This window comes from Miniopterus schreibersii, assembly GCF_964146895.1.
Source record: "Miniopterus schreibersii genome assembly, chromosome: 18".
Lineage (NCBI taxonomy): Eukaryota > Metazoa > Chordata > Mammalia > Chiroptera > Miniopteridae > Miniopterus > Miniopterus schreibersii.
The window spans coordinates 5,727,488-5,741,627 of NC_138121.1; the positions used below are offsets into that span (position 1 = coordinate 5,727,488).

The following is a 14,140-nucleotide window of genomic DNA, read 5'->3' on the forward strand; positions in this document are numbered from 1 at the left end:
CTTTGGCTGCACGGAATGACGCCCAACCGAGTCACACTGGTCAGGGCGCATTTGTCTGTTCTTGCATGTGCCCTGACCAGGGATAGAACTGGCAACCCCGGCCTCTCCGGATGACGCTCTAACCAACTGAGCTACCCCGCCAGCGCCAGCACTGAATCTTTAGCACTAGAAGAAAGCTGGCGCAAAGTAGGTGCTCAATAAATATTTACTGAGCCCAGCTGGCGTGGCTCAGCGCTTGAGCATCGGCCTAGGATCCAGGAGATCGCGGTTCGATTCCCGGTGAGGGCACATGCTCAGGTTGCGGGCTCGATCCCCAGTCAGGGCGTGCAAGGAGGCAGCCAACCAATGACTCATCATTGATGTTTCTCTCTCTCTCCCCATCTCCCTTCCTCTCTCTGAAACCAATAAAGACATATTTAAATATATATATATATTTGTTGCATGACTGGCTGACTGAATCAAGTCCTAGAAACATAAAACGGCCAAAACTGGGCTCCCAGGTTCTAGCATCATAGAATTTAGTTCAACACGAGCTTTTCCGAACCCCTGCGGTGCCCAGTCTCTGCACTATAGACTGTATCCAGCAGAGGGCGCTGCTCGCCCGTGGACCAGACCACAGACTCCAAGCAGCTCTGCACCTGTTCTCCAAGCCCCAGTGCAAATGTTCCCTCCCCTGGGAAGCTTTCTCTGACCCGCCCCCCGGGCTGCATGAGACGTCCCTTCTGGGCTCCTGCAGCCTCCTGGGCTCCCACATCCCAGCCCTGCCCACTGTGGGTCATCCTCTCCCGCACCAGACTTGCTATTGTGCTACCCAATGCGGGCAGAGCACAGAGAAAGCACTCGTGGGAGTGGGTGGTGATTGAATGATGGAAAATAAAACTCAAATTCACACTCCAACTTCTCCAGATTGTTTTTAGGCGACAGGGTGTAAGGGGGCAGCTGAGCGCCCCCACCCAACTCTTTTGGCCTCAGGACACTGGATGGTGGTCCTGGATCTGCCACACCCTTATTCAGAGGAAGCGCAGGGACCAAGCCAGGAAGCCCAGGTGCAAATCCCTGCTCTGTCATTTGCTGGCTGTGTGACCCCTGAGCCAGGAACTAACCTCTCTGATCCTTAGGTTCCTGATCTGTAGCATGGGACTCACGAGACTAACTTACTCTGTGAAGCTGTCATGGGGATTAATGAGTAATTCCCGTAAAAGGCTTGGCTCAGAGTAGCCCGTGGGAAACACTGTGTGTGGGTGCGGGTCGGGGCCCGTGGGAGGGAGTTGGAGCCACGTAGATCTGAGTCCAAATCCTACTGTTGCCGTTTCCTTTCCATGTAACCTGGGGCAAGCAGTGCTCTTCTGAGCACCCATTTCCTCATCTATAAAACTGGGCTCACACTCATTACACAGCGCAGTGGTGAATATTAACTGAGACAAAGGCTGAAAGAAGAGAATGCTAACTAAGGTGACCATTTCTTTAGGCCAGGCCTGCCTGTGCCAAGCACTTTGGCACACCGTCGAGGGCTGGAGTGTATTAAGTTCTTACCCAGGACAGGCCCTATGCCAAGTCTTGTAAATGAACTCTGTTAATCCTCACATCAACCTGATAAGGTGCTATGATTATCCCCATTCCACAGGAGGAGAAGATGAGGCTCAGACACGTCAAGTGACTTGTGTGAGATCACACAGCCAAGGAGTAGCAGAGTCCCTGAATCCATACAACTACCCCCTGAAGGAGGAACTATTACAGGCCCCATATAAAGAGGGAGAAACTGAGGCTCAGAGAGGGGAAATCCCTTGCCCAAGACCACAGCCAAGAAGGCGCTCAATAAAACCCCCCATCCTGTCACTTAAGGCCTCAGTTTGCCATGTCAGAGAAATGGGTGGATGGGTCAGGGGGCTTTTCTCTTTTCACCTCTTGGCCACAATTAAAAAAAACCTCACCCCCTTTTTTTATTCTCACCTGAGGATACGTTTATTGATTTTAGAGAGAGAAGGAGGAGAGAGAGAAACATTGATGTGAGAGACAATCGATCAGTTGCCTCCCATTCGTGCCCCAACTAGGGATCGAGCCTGCAACCTAGGTACGTGCCCTGACCAGGAATTGAACCCACAAACTTGGGTGTATGGGATGATGCTCCAACCAACTACGCCACCTGGCCAGGGCACCCCCTTTTTGAATTTACAAAGTATTGCACTATCAGAAAAAAATATTCATAGAAAACAAAAGACAAAGAGTGAAAAGTCTGTTTTCCTTGATCCCCAGACACCCTTCCCAGAAGCAAACATATTACTGGTTTCTAATATCCGTCCGGAGACAGTCCATGGGTATGAATCGCATGTGGGTGTATGAGTGTGAGCCCACTTAAGAAAATCACAGATGGGAAGAATCTTACCCGCAGAGGAAGACTGAATGATAGCCTTGACTTCGGGTGTGGCCATGTCGCTTGCTTTGGACAATGGCAGAGGGGCACAGGTCGCAGTCAGGCCAGTTCCCAGCTTAGGCCTTAAGAGGCTTTGAACATTTCCTTTTGTGTCTGGGCACAGGCCTGGGAAAATCTTCCCTTGTGTGGCTGCTCCCACCTCGTCCCACACCCCACATTGTCTGCATATTGTTAAAAGATCAACTGAGGCATATTCAAAAATTTAAGTTTATTTAAGTTTATTGATTGCAGTTCAATTCCCGGTGAGGGCACATGCCCGTGTTTCCGGCTTGATCTCCAGTCGGGGGCGTGCAGGAGGCAGCCGATCAATGACTCTCTCATCATTGATGTTTCTATCTCTCTCTCCCTCTTCCTTCCTCTCTCTGAAATCAATAAAGATATATTTAAAAAAGGAAAAAAAAGAATGTCAAATGTCCCCATAAGGAATTATTCGTGGCCCAGGGGCCTGAGATGTGCCACCCCCCAGTTGTACGACGTGGCTGGATCCCATCTCTCCCCTGCTCAAACCCTCGGTGGCTCCCATCCCTCTCACAGTGGGATGGAAATTCCTCCACAGCCTCTAGGGCCACACGGGTCTGCTCCTGTCCCCTCTCCAGCCTCATGTTCTTCTTCCCACTCTTCCCTCTGCCCTACCTGCTCCAGCCCTGCAACCCCCTCCTTATCTCTCAAATATGCCAAGCCACTCTCACCTCAGGGCCTTGGCACCTGCTGTTTCCCTTCCAGATTTCCCACATGGCTGGCTGCCTCCCCTCCCTCAGGCCTCTGCGCAGATGTCACCTCCGCAGAAAGGCCTGACCTTGCCTCCCCTGCTGTGCCATCACTCATCCCATACCCTCTTTCATGACACGAGGACACATATTTACGTGTTCCCTGTCACTAAAATGTCACCTCCATGAGGGCAGGGGTTTGGGCTGTTTTCCACTGTGTCCCCAGTAAGGGTCCATAAATGTTAAAATGATAAACGCCTAATGATTCCAGACCAGTTCCTTTCAGTCCAGTGGGCCTCCGATTCCCTAACCCTGAAGGAGACCTCTGCCACTCTGCCTTGGCTGGGAAGGGACTGGTGGGTGGACAGGTCAGGGTCTGGGCCTCAAGGAAAAGTCTCTAAGCACCCCCTCCCCACCAGGAATCTGGGGAGAGACAGAGGACCCCTTTTCCCTAGTTCAGTCCCCACCTTCTTGCGGAGAAGTGGGGGAAATGCGGGAGGAGGGAGGAACCCCAGAGGGAAGGGAACATTCCCTTCTTGTTTGCCATCCTGGGTGCTCCCAGCCCTCGGCCCCGCTCGACCTGCAATCTTGGCGCCTTCCAGGCCGAGGAAGCAGCTACCTCCGTGCCTCCCCCGCTGCCACGGACTCCTCTCCTAAGACCTTGGGGTCCAATCACCGTGGAGGCGCCCGGGGCTCCTGCTCCGCCCAGACCTCCCACTAGCGGAGCCGGAGATGGGCGCGGAGTCGCCGCCCTTCCCCTGGGGGTGGGGACAGCCTCCCGGGGCCGCGCCTGCCCATGTAAGGAGGCGAGGCCCGGGGACACCCGAGACGACTGGTTATAATTAACTCGGACACGTGGCGACCCCACCCCCTAACACCTGCCCCCCGCCCCCGGCCCCCCCATCCCCAGGCCCCAGGTCTGGGCCTCAGCAGAGGAGGCAGTGAAACGGGTTCTAAAAATACACTCCCGTCCTGGGCGAGTCCTTCCCGGTCCCTTCCACAGCGGAAATCTCCCTGCGTCACTGTCACCAGGCTGGCCAGACTGGGGAGGGTGACCACGGCCTCCAACCCTGGCCTAGAGTTTGAATCTCACCGCGGCCAAGCCTCAGTTTCCACCCGCGGCTCCCCCCAGGGACCAAAGCAGAGCTGGGTGCAGGCTTCCCGCTGCCTCAGTTCCAGCCCGGCTGTGGCTCCCGCTCCTATAGTTGGGTGACAGCGGGCAAGTCGCACAGCCGTCCTCTGGAAAACCGGGCCCCTGGCGCCCCTGTGGCTGTGGGAACGTTTCCCCAGGGGCAGGGCTCAGGTCAAGGCCACTGGGGGCTGAGGAGAGGCCTGGGCACTGGAGGGGGCTGGTGGCCACGGGGAGGGCCAGGGGAGGGTGGCCTCTACGTGCCTGGGATGGTTCCTGCCACTGTCCTGTGTCCCTGGCAGGGGGCCAGCTGTTCGCGCCAGCCCGACTCAGCACTTGGGCAGGGGATCAGCTTGGTGGTGCTGCCCTGGGAAGGCCCATAGAAGGCCTTGGGGCTGGGCGCAGGGCCTGCCTGGGTTCAGGGTGGGCACGGTGCCCGGGCAGCGAGGTGAGAGGCTCAGCTGCCCTCGGCCCCCCTCTCTGGGGCAGCCCCTCCCAGCCAGTAGCACAGCCCAAGCCCCACCTATATAAGGCCAGGGCTGCAGGCTCTTCCCTTGGGTCAGTGTTGCCTCCAGGAGACAGACAGTCCCTTTCAGCGCAGCCCAGCAGGTACTGCCCGCGGGGATCAGGGTGGGGGCCCCTGGGGACTGGAGGCCAGCCTGGCTCTGGAGGGGGCTTGCATGTCTGCCCCCATATCCTCATGCATTTGAGAGGGACAGTGAGTGGGAAGGTTGACCTTGCGTCTGGGAGGCCCCTCCGCCTGTGAGCCCCCAACTCCTGCTGTGACTTGTGGTCTCTGGGGCACAGGGTCCTGGGGGGATCCTGGAGATGAAAGGAGTCGTGACAGCTGCCAGCTGTCCCCCGTGTGAGGGGCTGTGGGCCTGGCTTGCGTTCATGATGGTTTGTCACCAGAATTGAGCACCACAAGCCATGGGGGTGTTTGAGTGTCACCTGTCAGGGTCTGTAAAAGCAGATGCGGCGGGGTCTTTTGCATGTGTGACCATGTGGGTCCCTGTTGGGTTTCACAACAGTGCGACCTTGTGTCTACCTTTCTGTGGCTCCTGCGTGGGTGCCCGTATCCTGGGTGTGTCCCTGAGCTTGGAGGTGTGCGTGCGTGACTGTTTATGGTGTGATCTGGTGACTGTTTATGGTGTTGATCTGGGGTCCATGGTGATGTGTGTATGGCTCTGGGGCTATTTTTGCTCATGTTTCTCGGGCTCCCCGCCTTGCCTCAGTGCCTCCTCCTGGCATGGCCCTAAGCAGGGGAGGGTGGCTACACCCTCTGAAGGGGGATTTCTGGGTTGGAAGCCCTTCAGCCCTGAGGCCAGGATGGGTGTCCTCCCGGCCACCCTGGCCCACCTGTCCCCAGCCTGCTGACTTGGTGCAAGCCGAGCCCCTGGAATGTGGCGAGAGGAGAGGGGGTGGCAGCTGGGTCGGGGGAGGAGGAGTCTGCCAGGCTCTAAAAATAATCTCCAACCCTGGACAGCAGCTCCAAAGGTCTTTCGTGGGTTCCCAACCCACAGCCCCCGGCCTGATGCCTCAGCCTTCAGCTTACCCTGGTCCCAGTCTTCCTACTGTCCTATCTGCCTCCCACCCCCACAACCACTGCTGAAGGGCCCTTCTTTTCTGGGTCTTGTGAACAAAAGTAATAATAATAATAATAATAGCAACCATCCCCCTAGGGACAACTCCACACCAGGGCCTGTGCTCAGCTGGCCACATGCCCAAGCTCAAAAAATCCTCCTGACGACCCCCTGGGGAAGGCTCAGTTCACAGGTGACAGAAGCTCAGAGAGGCTGAGCAACCATCCCGGGGTCACACAGCAGGGGAATGGCATAGGTGAGATTTGAACCCAGTTCCGTTGACCCCAGAGGCTGAACTTCTCTTCCTAACTGAGCCCTGCAGGAGTGTGGTCAGCACACAGAGGTGGGGGCAGCCACCCAGCCGCCCTTTCTCCCTGCCCCGCATCCCTTGATTGAGCGCCCAAGAACCTTCGGGCAGAGACTGTCCCTTCTCTACTCACACTCATTTCCAGAAACATCCTCCACCTTCTCACCAGCTCCTCACTGAGACCTTTAAAATAACAATAGCAGTAATAATAACTGAGCAAAATAAGGCTTATTGTGTGGCAGATACCATTCCCAGGGCTTTACATACATCAGCTCCTTTAGTCCTCCCAACATCCCCTTGAGGTAAGTGCTGTTATGCCCCCCACTTTACAGATGAGCAATTTGAGGCACAGAAAGGTTAAACAACTTGCCCAAGGTCACACAGCTTGTTGTAGATGGCAGAGCTGGGATTCAAACCCAGGCTAATCTGATTCTAGAACCTACATTGTTATCCATGCCCGTTACTATTCCAACGTGAGGGTTCACCCCTCCATTTTCCAGCTGGAGAAACTGAGTCTCTAGCAAGGTTATTAAGTTCAGGGTCACCTGCCAAGATGTGGCAGAGCTGGGCTTCTAACCCAAGACTCCTCATGCATCTTGTCACGATGCAACAGCTCAGAGAGGGGAGCCCCTTGCTCCAAGTCACACAGCACAGGAACCAGGACTGGCCCTGAGGCTCGTTGGAGTCCCCTCGCTGACCTCTGCAGGCGGCAGGCTGACCTCCCCTCCTCCTGCGCCCACCAGGCCCCCCCCCCCCGCCACCATGCCTTTCGGTAACACCCACAACAAGTACAAGCTGAACTACAAGCCGGAGGATGAGTACCCCGACCTCAGCAAGCACAACAACCACATGGCCAAGGTGCTGACCCTCGACCTGTACAAGAAGCTGCGGGACAAGGAGACGCCATCTGGTTTCACTCTGGACGATGTCATCCAGACAGGTGTGGACAACCCAGGTAAGCCCTCCTGGCGGGGCATCGCGGGGACCGAAGGGGCGACGCTTCGGAGGCTGCCTGCCAGGCCTCCATCCTACCTTCCCGGGCCTCAGCTTTCCCACCTGTAAAGTGGGGACCATACTCATGGGGCTGTCGTGAGAAACAGAGTCCGTGTGTGGGAAGGGCTTGGGACAAGACCTAGAATGTAGTTAGCCACTTGATGAATGCACGTGAGTGTCATGTGAGACTCCCCCAGAAAGTCCTTTACTCCCCCCGGCCTCAGTTTCCTCACCTGAAAAATGGGCACCGATACAGTGCTGGAGCCCTGCCCAGCACAAAGTGAGTTGTCGGCATCTGACGAAGGGTGTTACTAGGGCCGTGGTTCCTTCTCCAAGGACACCTGCAGGGCGAGTGGGCTGGAGGCAGGAGCACAGGTCCCAGCCTTAGCCTCCAACTCGTCCTGTGATGCAGGAGAGGCCCTGTCTCCGGGCCACTCTCCCCATCTGGGAAGTCAGAGGTGTTGCAAGTCTCTTATTATGCGTGAAAGCTGATAGTCTAAGGTTCTGAAAAATTCTAGGGGAGGATTCCATGATTTTGAGACTCGGAAGCAGTAATATTTTTCATACCTTACAACCGGCCCCCTGAGACTCTTCCCCGTTGCCCTGTCCCTACCATCCTTCCCTGGCCTCTCCCAACATTCCCTCCCCATTTTCACCAACCCCCCTCCCCATTTTCACCAACCCTTCTCAGCTCTGACCTGTGTGGGTACACACACACACACACACACACACTTGCACGCACAGCCTAAACTGTACCCAGGAGCCCAGGCCTTCCTTGCTGGGCACGAGCACCTCTAACCTCACTCGACCCCCAGGTCACCCCTTCATCATGACCGTGGGCTGTGTGGCTGGCGATGAGGAGTCCTACTCGGTGTTCAAGGACCTGTTTGACCCCATCATCCAGGACCGGCATGGGGGCTACAAACCCACCGACAAGCACAAGACCGACCTCAACCACGAGAACCTCAAGGTTGGCTGCTCCAGGGGGTGGGGGAGGGATGGGGGGAGCATGGGGGAGGGATGGGGAGGGATGGGGAAGGACGGGGGAGGGCTGGGGAGGAGAGAGGGAGAAGGGCGAGAGAGAGACAGAGACAGAGAAGGGTGGAGGTGGGAAGAGCACTCAGACGCAGAGATACAGAGATAAACAGATGGAGGGAAACACAGGGAGAGGGCAGAGAGAAGACAGACAAGGAGACAGAGGGCAGGAGGGGGCAGGGAGGGGGGAGGGGCAGGCACAAAGCAGACAGGTAGAAAGGGAGACAGAGAGGATGGACAGAGTCAGAGGTGGGGGGAGAGACAGGGAGAGACAGAGGCAGGAGAGACAGAGCCACGGAGGGCGGTGGGTGAGGGACTAGCGGGGATGGAGTCCAAGGAAGCAGCAGAGAGCCGGAGGGGACTGGGAGGACCTGACGCACCACCTGCCCCCCAGGGTGGAGATGACCTGGACCCCAACTACGTGCTCAGCAGCCGCGTCCGCACCGGCCGCAGCATCAAGGGCTACACGCTGCCCCCCCACTGCTCCCGTGGCGAGCGCCGGGCCGTGGAGAAGCTCTCCGTGGAAGGTGAGAGCCCCCACAGCACCAGCTCCGCCTCTGCTCTTCCGTGGGCGGATCTCTGGGCCCCCTCGGGCCCCCATTTTCTAAAATGTGGCAGTGGAAGTTGCTTGATAAGTCATGAGTTCCTGGTGAGTGCCAGCTGGCAGCGTTCCTCCTGGTGGGAGTCTGGGGGTGGCTGTCGTCTTGAGGCACCCTGAGCAGATCCATGCAGACCCCTAATTGTACCAGGGTCCTGACAGCCATCTATCCACCCATCCATCCATCCACCCATCCAGCCAGCCAGCCAGCCAGCCAGCCAGCCAGCCAGCCAGCCATCCGTCCATCCATCCATGCGGCAAATATTTATGGTCAATCTGGTCCTGTGTGGGGAGCTGGGGCTCCCAAGATGAATAAGATGGACAGTGTCGCTGCTGTCACAGAGTTGTCAGCCTGGCGGGGAGATCAGAGGAAACACAGAAACCAAGAAAAAAGCAAGGTGGTTCCAAAATGCCACGAAGCCAAGAAACAAGAGGTGTGGCAGAGAATGGCTGGGCATATGGGAGAGCTACCTTGTGAGGGAGCTGAGACCTGATAAAGAAGGAGCCAACATTGGGAAGAATTCTAGCAGATAGAACAGCAAGAGCAAAGGCCCTGAGGTGGGGAGGAGTAGCAAGGAAACCACTGTGGCTGGGGCTGAGCAGGCGAGGAGGTGGGGTCAGAGGGGCGTGGGTGAGCGGGGTGCACAGAGCCTTGTGGGCTGTCAAGAGGGCTTTGGCTTTGACTCTGAGGGAGGTGGAAGCCATGGGAGGGTGGTGAGCAGAGGAAGGACAGGTTCAGACTTACGTGGAGCCCTCTGGCTGCTGAGTGGGGGACAGACTGTGGACAAAAAAAGAGCACAGAGACGGTGAGGGGGCAACCACAGTGGTCCAGGTGGAGGGTGAGGAATAGCAATGGAATGGGGAAAAAGAGAAGTTTTGGAGGTAGGACCATCAGAACTCATGTTGTTCTGATAAATGTTTAACAACTGGCTCTTAAAAAAACCAAAAAAGCCCTGATTTGCAGCAACTGCCAATTTCTGTGGTGTAAATTCTCCCACCCTGGCTAATTTTAAGCTGTGACATGACATCATACAGAGATGGGAAGAGATGCCCAGTAGCATATCATCCATCGTATTTCCACCACACAGCTACGATAGATGAAGATAACTTCAAGAACATAGATAATAGTAAATATAGCAAAATAATTAGAAAGTGACAGTTCTGAGTACTAATTACCTTTGTTTTAAATATAATTAATTTAATTTGTAATATTACATAATTTATTTTTAATATAGTATATGGTATATGATATATAACACATAGTATATGATACAAATAATGTATAAAATGTATATAAATAAGTAATTATACTATATTATAAAAATTTTTAGTAATGACTCCCCAAATTCCTGAGACTGTCTGTTCTGCCAGCTAGTGGGAGCGGGCGCCAGAACGCTAATGTTTGCAGGTGGACTGGATGTGAGGGTCCAGGGAAGGGGAGAATCGTATTTTCTGGCCTGGGCAGACAGGGGAGGAGCACGCTTGGGGGTCATGAATTTGAGTTTAGACCCAGTATCCAGGCGCCTTTAGGACACATGGGGGCAAAGGCCCAAGCCAGCTAGGGGAGGCAGTGGTGGGTCTCTGGGGCCTCACACCCTGCTTCAGGAGGGACAGGCTGCTGACCACTCCTTCATGTGGCCTCTCAGCCCTCAACAGCCTGACGGGTGAGTTCAAGGGGAAATACTACCCTCTGAAGAGCATGACAGAGCAGGAGCAGCAGCAGCTCATCGACGACCACTTCCTGTTTGACAAGCCCGTGTCCCCGCTTCTACTGGCCTCAGGCATGGCCCGCGACTGGCCCGACGCCCGTGGCATCTGGTGAGACCCCCTGTCCCAAGGCCTCCCCTCCCTCCAGCCTCCTCCAGTCCCCCCAAGATCCTCCTCATTCCTCCACCAAAGTCAAGACCATAAGTAATTATGTTTTCAAGAACCAGAAAGTGATCTCACTCCCCACCCCTGCCAACCCTGTGGTCTGTGTCACATTTTGGGAAACTTGGACCAGAGAAGTGGCATTTAGGAACTTAGACTTGAACGAGACTCTGGGTTCAAATCCCAAGGCTGCCACTGACTAGCTGTGTGACCTTGGGCACATTATTTAATGTGTCTCTGCCCCAGTTTCCCCATCTCTAAAATAGAGACCACAATAATTCATAGCTATTGGAGTTCTCATGAGGGTTAATGAGTTCATATAAGTATTGAAAACAGTGCCTGCTACATAGTAAGTACCCGGTACATCTTGGCTAGTATGATTTTATTGCTAGGAATGATTGTATTACTAACTTCTGTTGCGAGTTAGGCTTTCTATAAATCTTCGAATCCCTGATTCTGACAAAGATTTAAAAAGGTTTCTAGAACCTAGGTTTCAAATGACTTGGAGAGCATAGGTTCCAAGATTTACAGATAGGATGATTCTAAGATTTCAAGCTTTTAAAGATTTTTAGGTTCTGAGATTCCACTAATTTCAGAGTCTGCGATTCCACGGTTTCAAACATTCCCAGATCCCGAAATGCTACGGTTCTAACCAAGACTGTGTCTGAGATGTCACGATGTGATAGGAAGATCCTTTGGTCCCGAGACCAGATGTAGAATTTCCAAGATTTATCCATCTTGACTCTAAGCTTCTGATTCTGAGATTCTAAGCGTCTGTCATTGAATGCTGTTCAGAGACTTAAGACCCTAAAAGTCCTTGTTCCCAGGATGAGATGTCACAGATCCTGTGACGTTAGTCCGCAGGCGTCAGTTTCGGCGATTCTGCCCTAGCAGATGCCACCACCTCATGCCCCTCAGCCGGCTGCCCTCTGGCGGTGGGCAGGTGTTTGGGACAGGAGCTGACCCTGGCCTCTGCTGCACCCCCCAGGCACAACGACAACAAGAGCTTCCTGGTGTGGGTGAACGAGGAGGACCACCTCCGAGTCATCTCCATGGAGAAGGGGGGCAACATGAAGGAGGTTTTCCGCCGCTTCTGCGTGGGGCTGCAGAAGGTAGGTGCCTGCCCCTGGCCACCGACCTCGGGCTCCGCCCCCAAGGCCCCGCCCCTCGGAGCCTGGCCCCGCCCCAAACGCCAACCACCCTCCGACACCCCAACCGATTGCCAAGGCCCCGCCCACCTGCAACCCGGCTCCTCCCCATCCCGTCCGAGCCCCGCCCCTTCAGACCAGCCCCAGCGCTTTCAAAGCCCCGCCTTCTGGGGGGGGGGGAACCCTCGGGCTCCACCCTTACGCTCAAGCCCCGCCCCTAAGAACGCCACGCGCCCTCAAGCCCCGCCCCTACGAACGCCACGCTCCCTCAAGCCCCGCCCCCTCAGAGTCCCGCTGTCCTCGGTGTCTTCGGTCCCTTCCCCTCAGAATCTCATCCGTCTGCTGCCCAGCCGCGCCCCTCAGAACCTCGCCCTCACGCACATCCTCAAACCCTGTCCCTTGGAGCTCCGTCGGGTTCGGGGTGTATTGGGGGCGCCCGCTGGCGCTGACCTCCGGTCCTCTCACCCTCCCTCAGATTGAGGAGATCTTCAAGAAAGCCGGCCACCCCTTCATGTGGAACGAGCACCTGGGCTACGTGCTCACCTGCCCATCCAACCTGGGCACCGGGCTGCGCGGAGGCGTGCACGTGAAGCTGGCACACCTGAGCAAGCATCCCAAGTTCGAGGAGATCCTAAGCCGCCTGCGCCTGCAGAAGCGGGGCACAGGTGAGGCCCTGTCTCCCCCCCCACCGCGACGTCGGTGGCGGATCAGGGGGTGGGGTATCCCCGCGAGTTCTGGGAGTCGGCAAGGGCTGCCCCTCTGAGCCTGTTTCTTCCTCTGCAAACGGGCATCAAAACGCCTTACCTTATAGGGGTCAATATACTATCATATTGTGTGGCTCGTTATGTATGTCCCCGGCCCCCTATGGGCCTCGGTTTCCCCACTGTAAAGGGGGAGATGGCCCGGATTAGGCCCCACTCGGCCCGTCCCCATAGCTCACGCTCTTACCCACTACGCTATATTTTCTTGTTGGAGGTAGAGGGGTGAGGAAACTAAAGCCGGACATGTGGGCCCGCGAATAGCCATTTGGGAGGCTCTCGTGTGTGAGCGTGTCACCAGGAGGCATTCAGCACACGCGGCCGTGGGCCTTGGCACGGGGCGGCGTCCGGCCCCGCTCCTGCACCTCTGCTCCCTCCTCAGGCCCCTGCGTTCCGCTCCCTCAGGTGGCGTGGACACAGCTGCCGTGGGCTCAGTGTTCGACGTGTCCAACGCCGACCGGCTGGGCTCGTCCGAGGTAGAGCAGGTGCAGCTGGTGGTGGACGGTGTGAAGCTCATGGTGGAGATGGAGAAGAAGCTGGAGAAGGGCCAGTCCATCGACGACATGATCCCCGCCCAGAAGTAGACGCCCAGCCGGGCCGCCGCCGCCTGCGGGAGCGCCAGCTGAAGGGAAGGCCGGACCCCCTGGAGACTCGCCCCTTCCCCTTTCCCGCCCCTCCCCGGGAGGCCCAACCCCGGCTCTATCCACCCTTCCCGGAGGTGCGATTCCACCCGGAGCTCCAACCAACGGGCTCCTCCCTCTGGGTTCCGGCCAATGGAAAACCTCCCTCACGCCCGCCTCTCCCCTACTGAGCTCCGCAGCGGGGAGCGTCCCACGCACGTGGGGCTCATTCAAGCTTTTCTCCACTCAAAGCAACAAATAAAAGCAATGGTGGCCTTAACTTTGCGTGCAAGTTATTGAGAGAGGAGGAGGGGCTTTAGTAATTGGCCGCTGTGTGACCTTGAAGTGGTTTGCCTTCTCTAGGCACATGCTAGCCACGTTTTATCCCATATGAGGCAAAGTTAGGGTACAGAGTGTAATCCAAAAATTATAAGGCTCAGCCCAGCTGGGCGTGGCTCAGCGGTTGAGCGTCGACCTAGGATCCAGGCGACCCGGGTTTGATTCCTGGTCAGGGCACATGCCCGGGTTGTGGGGTGGCTTCCCAGTCCGGGCGTGCAGGAGGCAGCCGATCAATGACTCATCACTGATGTTTCTATCTCTCTCCCTCTCCTTTCCTCTCTCTGAAATCAGTAAAGATATATTAAAAAAAAAAAAAATAGATGCCAAAAATCATAAGGCTCTATGGGGAATCCGAAACGCAGAGAGGTGTGGCCCAGTGTCCTATAGCCGAGCTTGGGCCCTTCTCAACCTTGGCTTCTGATCACACTCGGTTCAGATCTCAAACACGGGGCGTGTGAGGGCAAAATGCAAGCCAAGGCGTCTGAGACTTGAACTTGGCCCACAGGCTCTCAGTTTGAGACCTCATATGCATCTCATGTACCTCATTATGCTTTTTATTGACCTTCTGTGAGGTCTGACTTCATCCCTCTAGTTGCTACCAGTCTTTTCAACTTCACTTACTT

The 14,140-nt window shown here is 55.9% G+C and overlaps 1 protein-coding gene across 2 annotated transcripts; it reads left to right on the plus strand.

The window, feature by feature from the left end:
• Nucleotides 1-4,177: 4,177 nt before the first annotated feature.
• Nucleotides 4,178-13,458, plus strand: CKM (creatine kinase, M-type). Of its 2 annotated transcripts, XM_081119131.1 has the most exons (8): nt 4,178-4,876; nt 6,901-7,112; nt 7,966-8,120; nt 8,580-8,712; nt 10,430-10,601; nt 11,641-11,764; nt 12,276-12,465; nt 12,964-13,458. In XM_081119131.1, the coding sequence occupies exons 2-8, from the start codon at nt 6,920-6,922 to the stop codon at nt 13,140-13,142; spliced, it is 1,146 nt and encodes a 381-aa protein (XP_080975257.1). In that variant the 5' UTR covers nt 4,178-4,876; nt 6,901-6,919; the 3' UTR covers nt 13,143-13,458. The 2 variants fall into 2 exon arrangements, with proteins under 2 accessions (XP_080975257.1, XP_080975258.1); XM_081119132.1 differs by lacking the exon at nt 4,178-4,876 and having other exon boundaries at nt 6,892-7,112.
• Nucleotides 13,459-14,140: the final 682 nt, after the last annotated feature.

Excerpts from the sequence above, each read along its gene's own strand:
- CKM (XM_081119131.1), top strand. The coding sequence starts at position 6,920 with ATGCCTTTCGGTAACACCCACAACAAGTACAAGCTGAACTACAAGCCG. Across the intron at positions 8,713-10,429 it reads GGAGAAGCTCTCCGTGGAAG|CCCTCAACAGCCTGACGGGT; the intron begins GTGAGAGCCCCC and ends GTGGCCTCTCAG. Across the intron at positions 12,466-12,963 it reads CCTGCAGAAGCGGGGCACAG|GTGGCGTGGACACAGCTGCC; the intron begins GTGAGGCCCTGT and ends CCGCTCCCTCAG.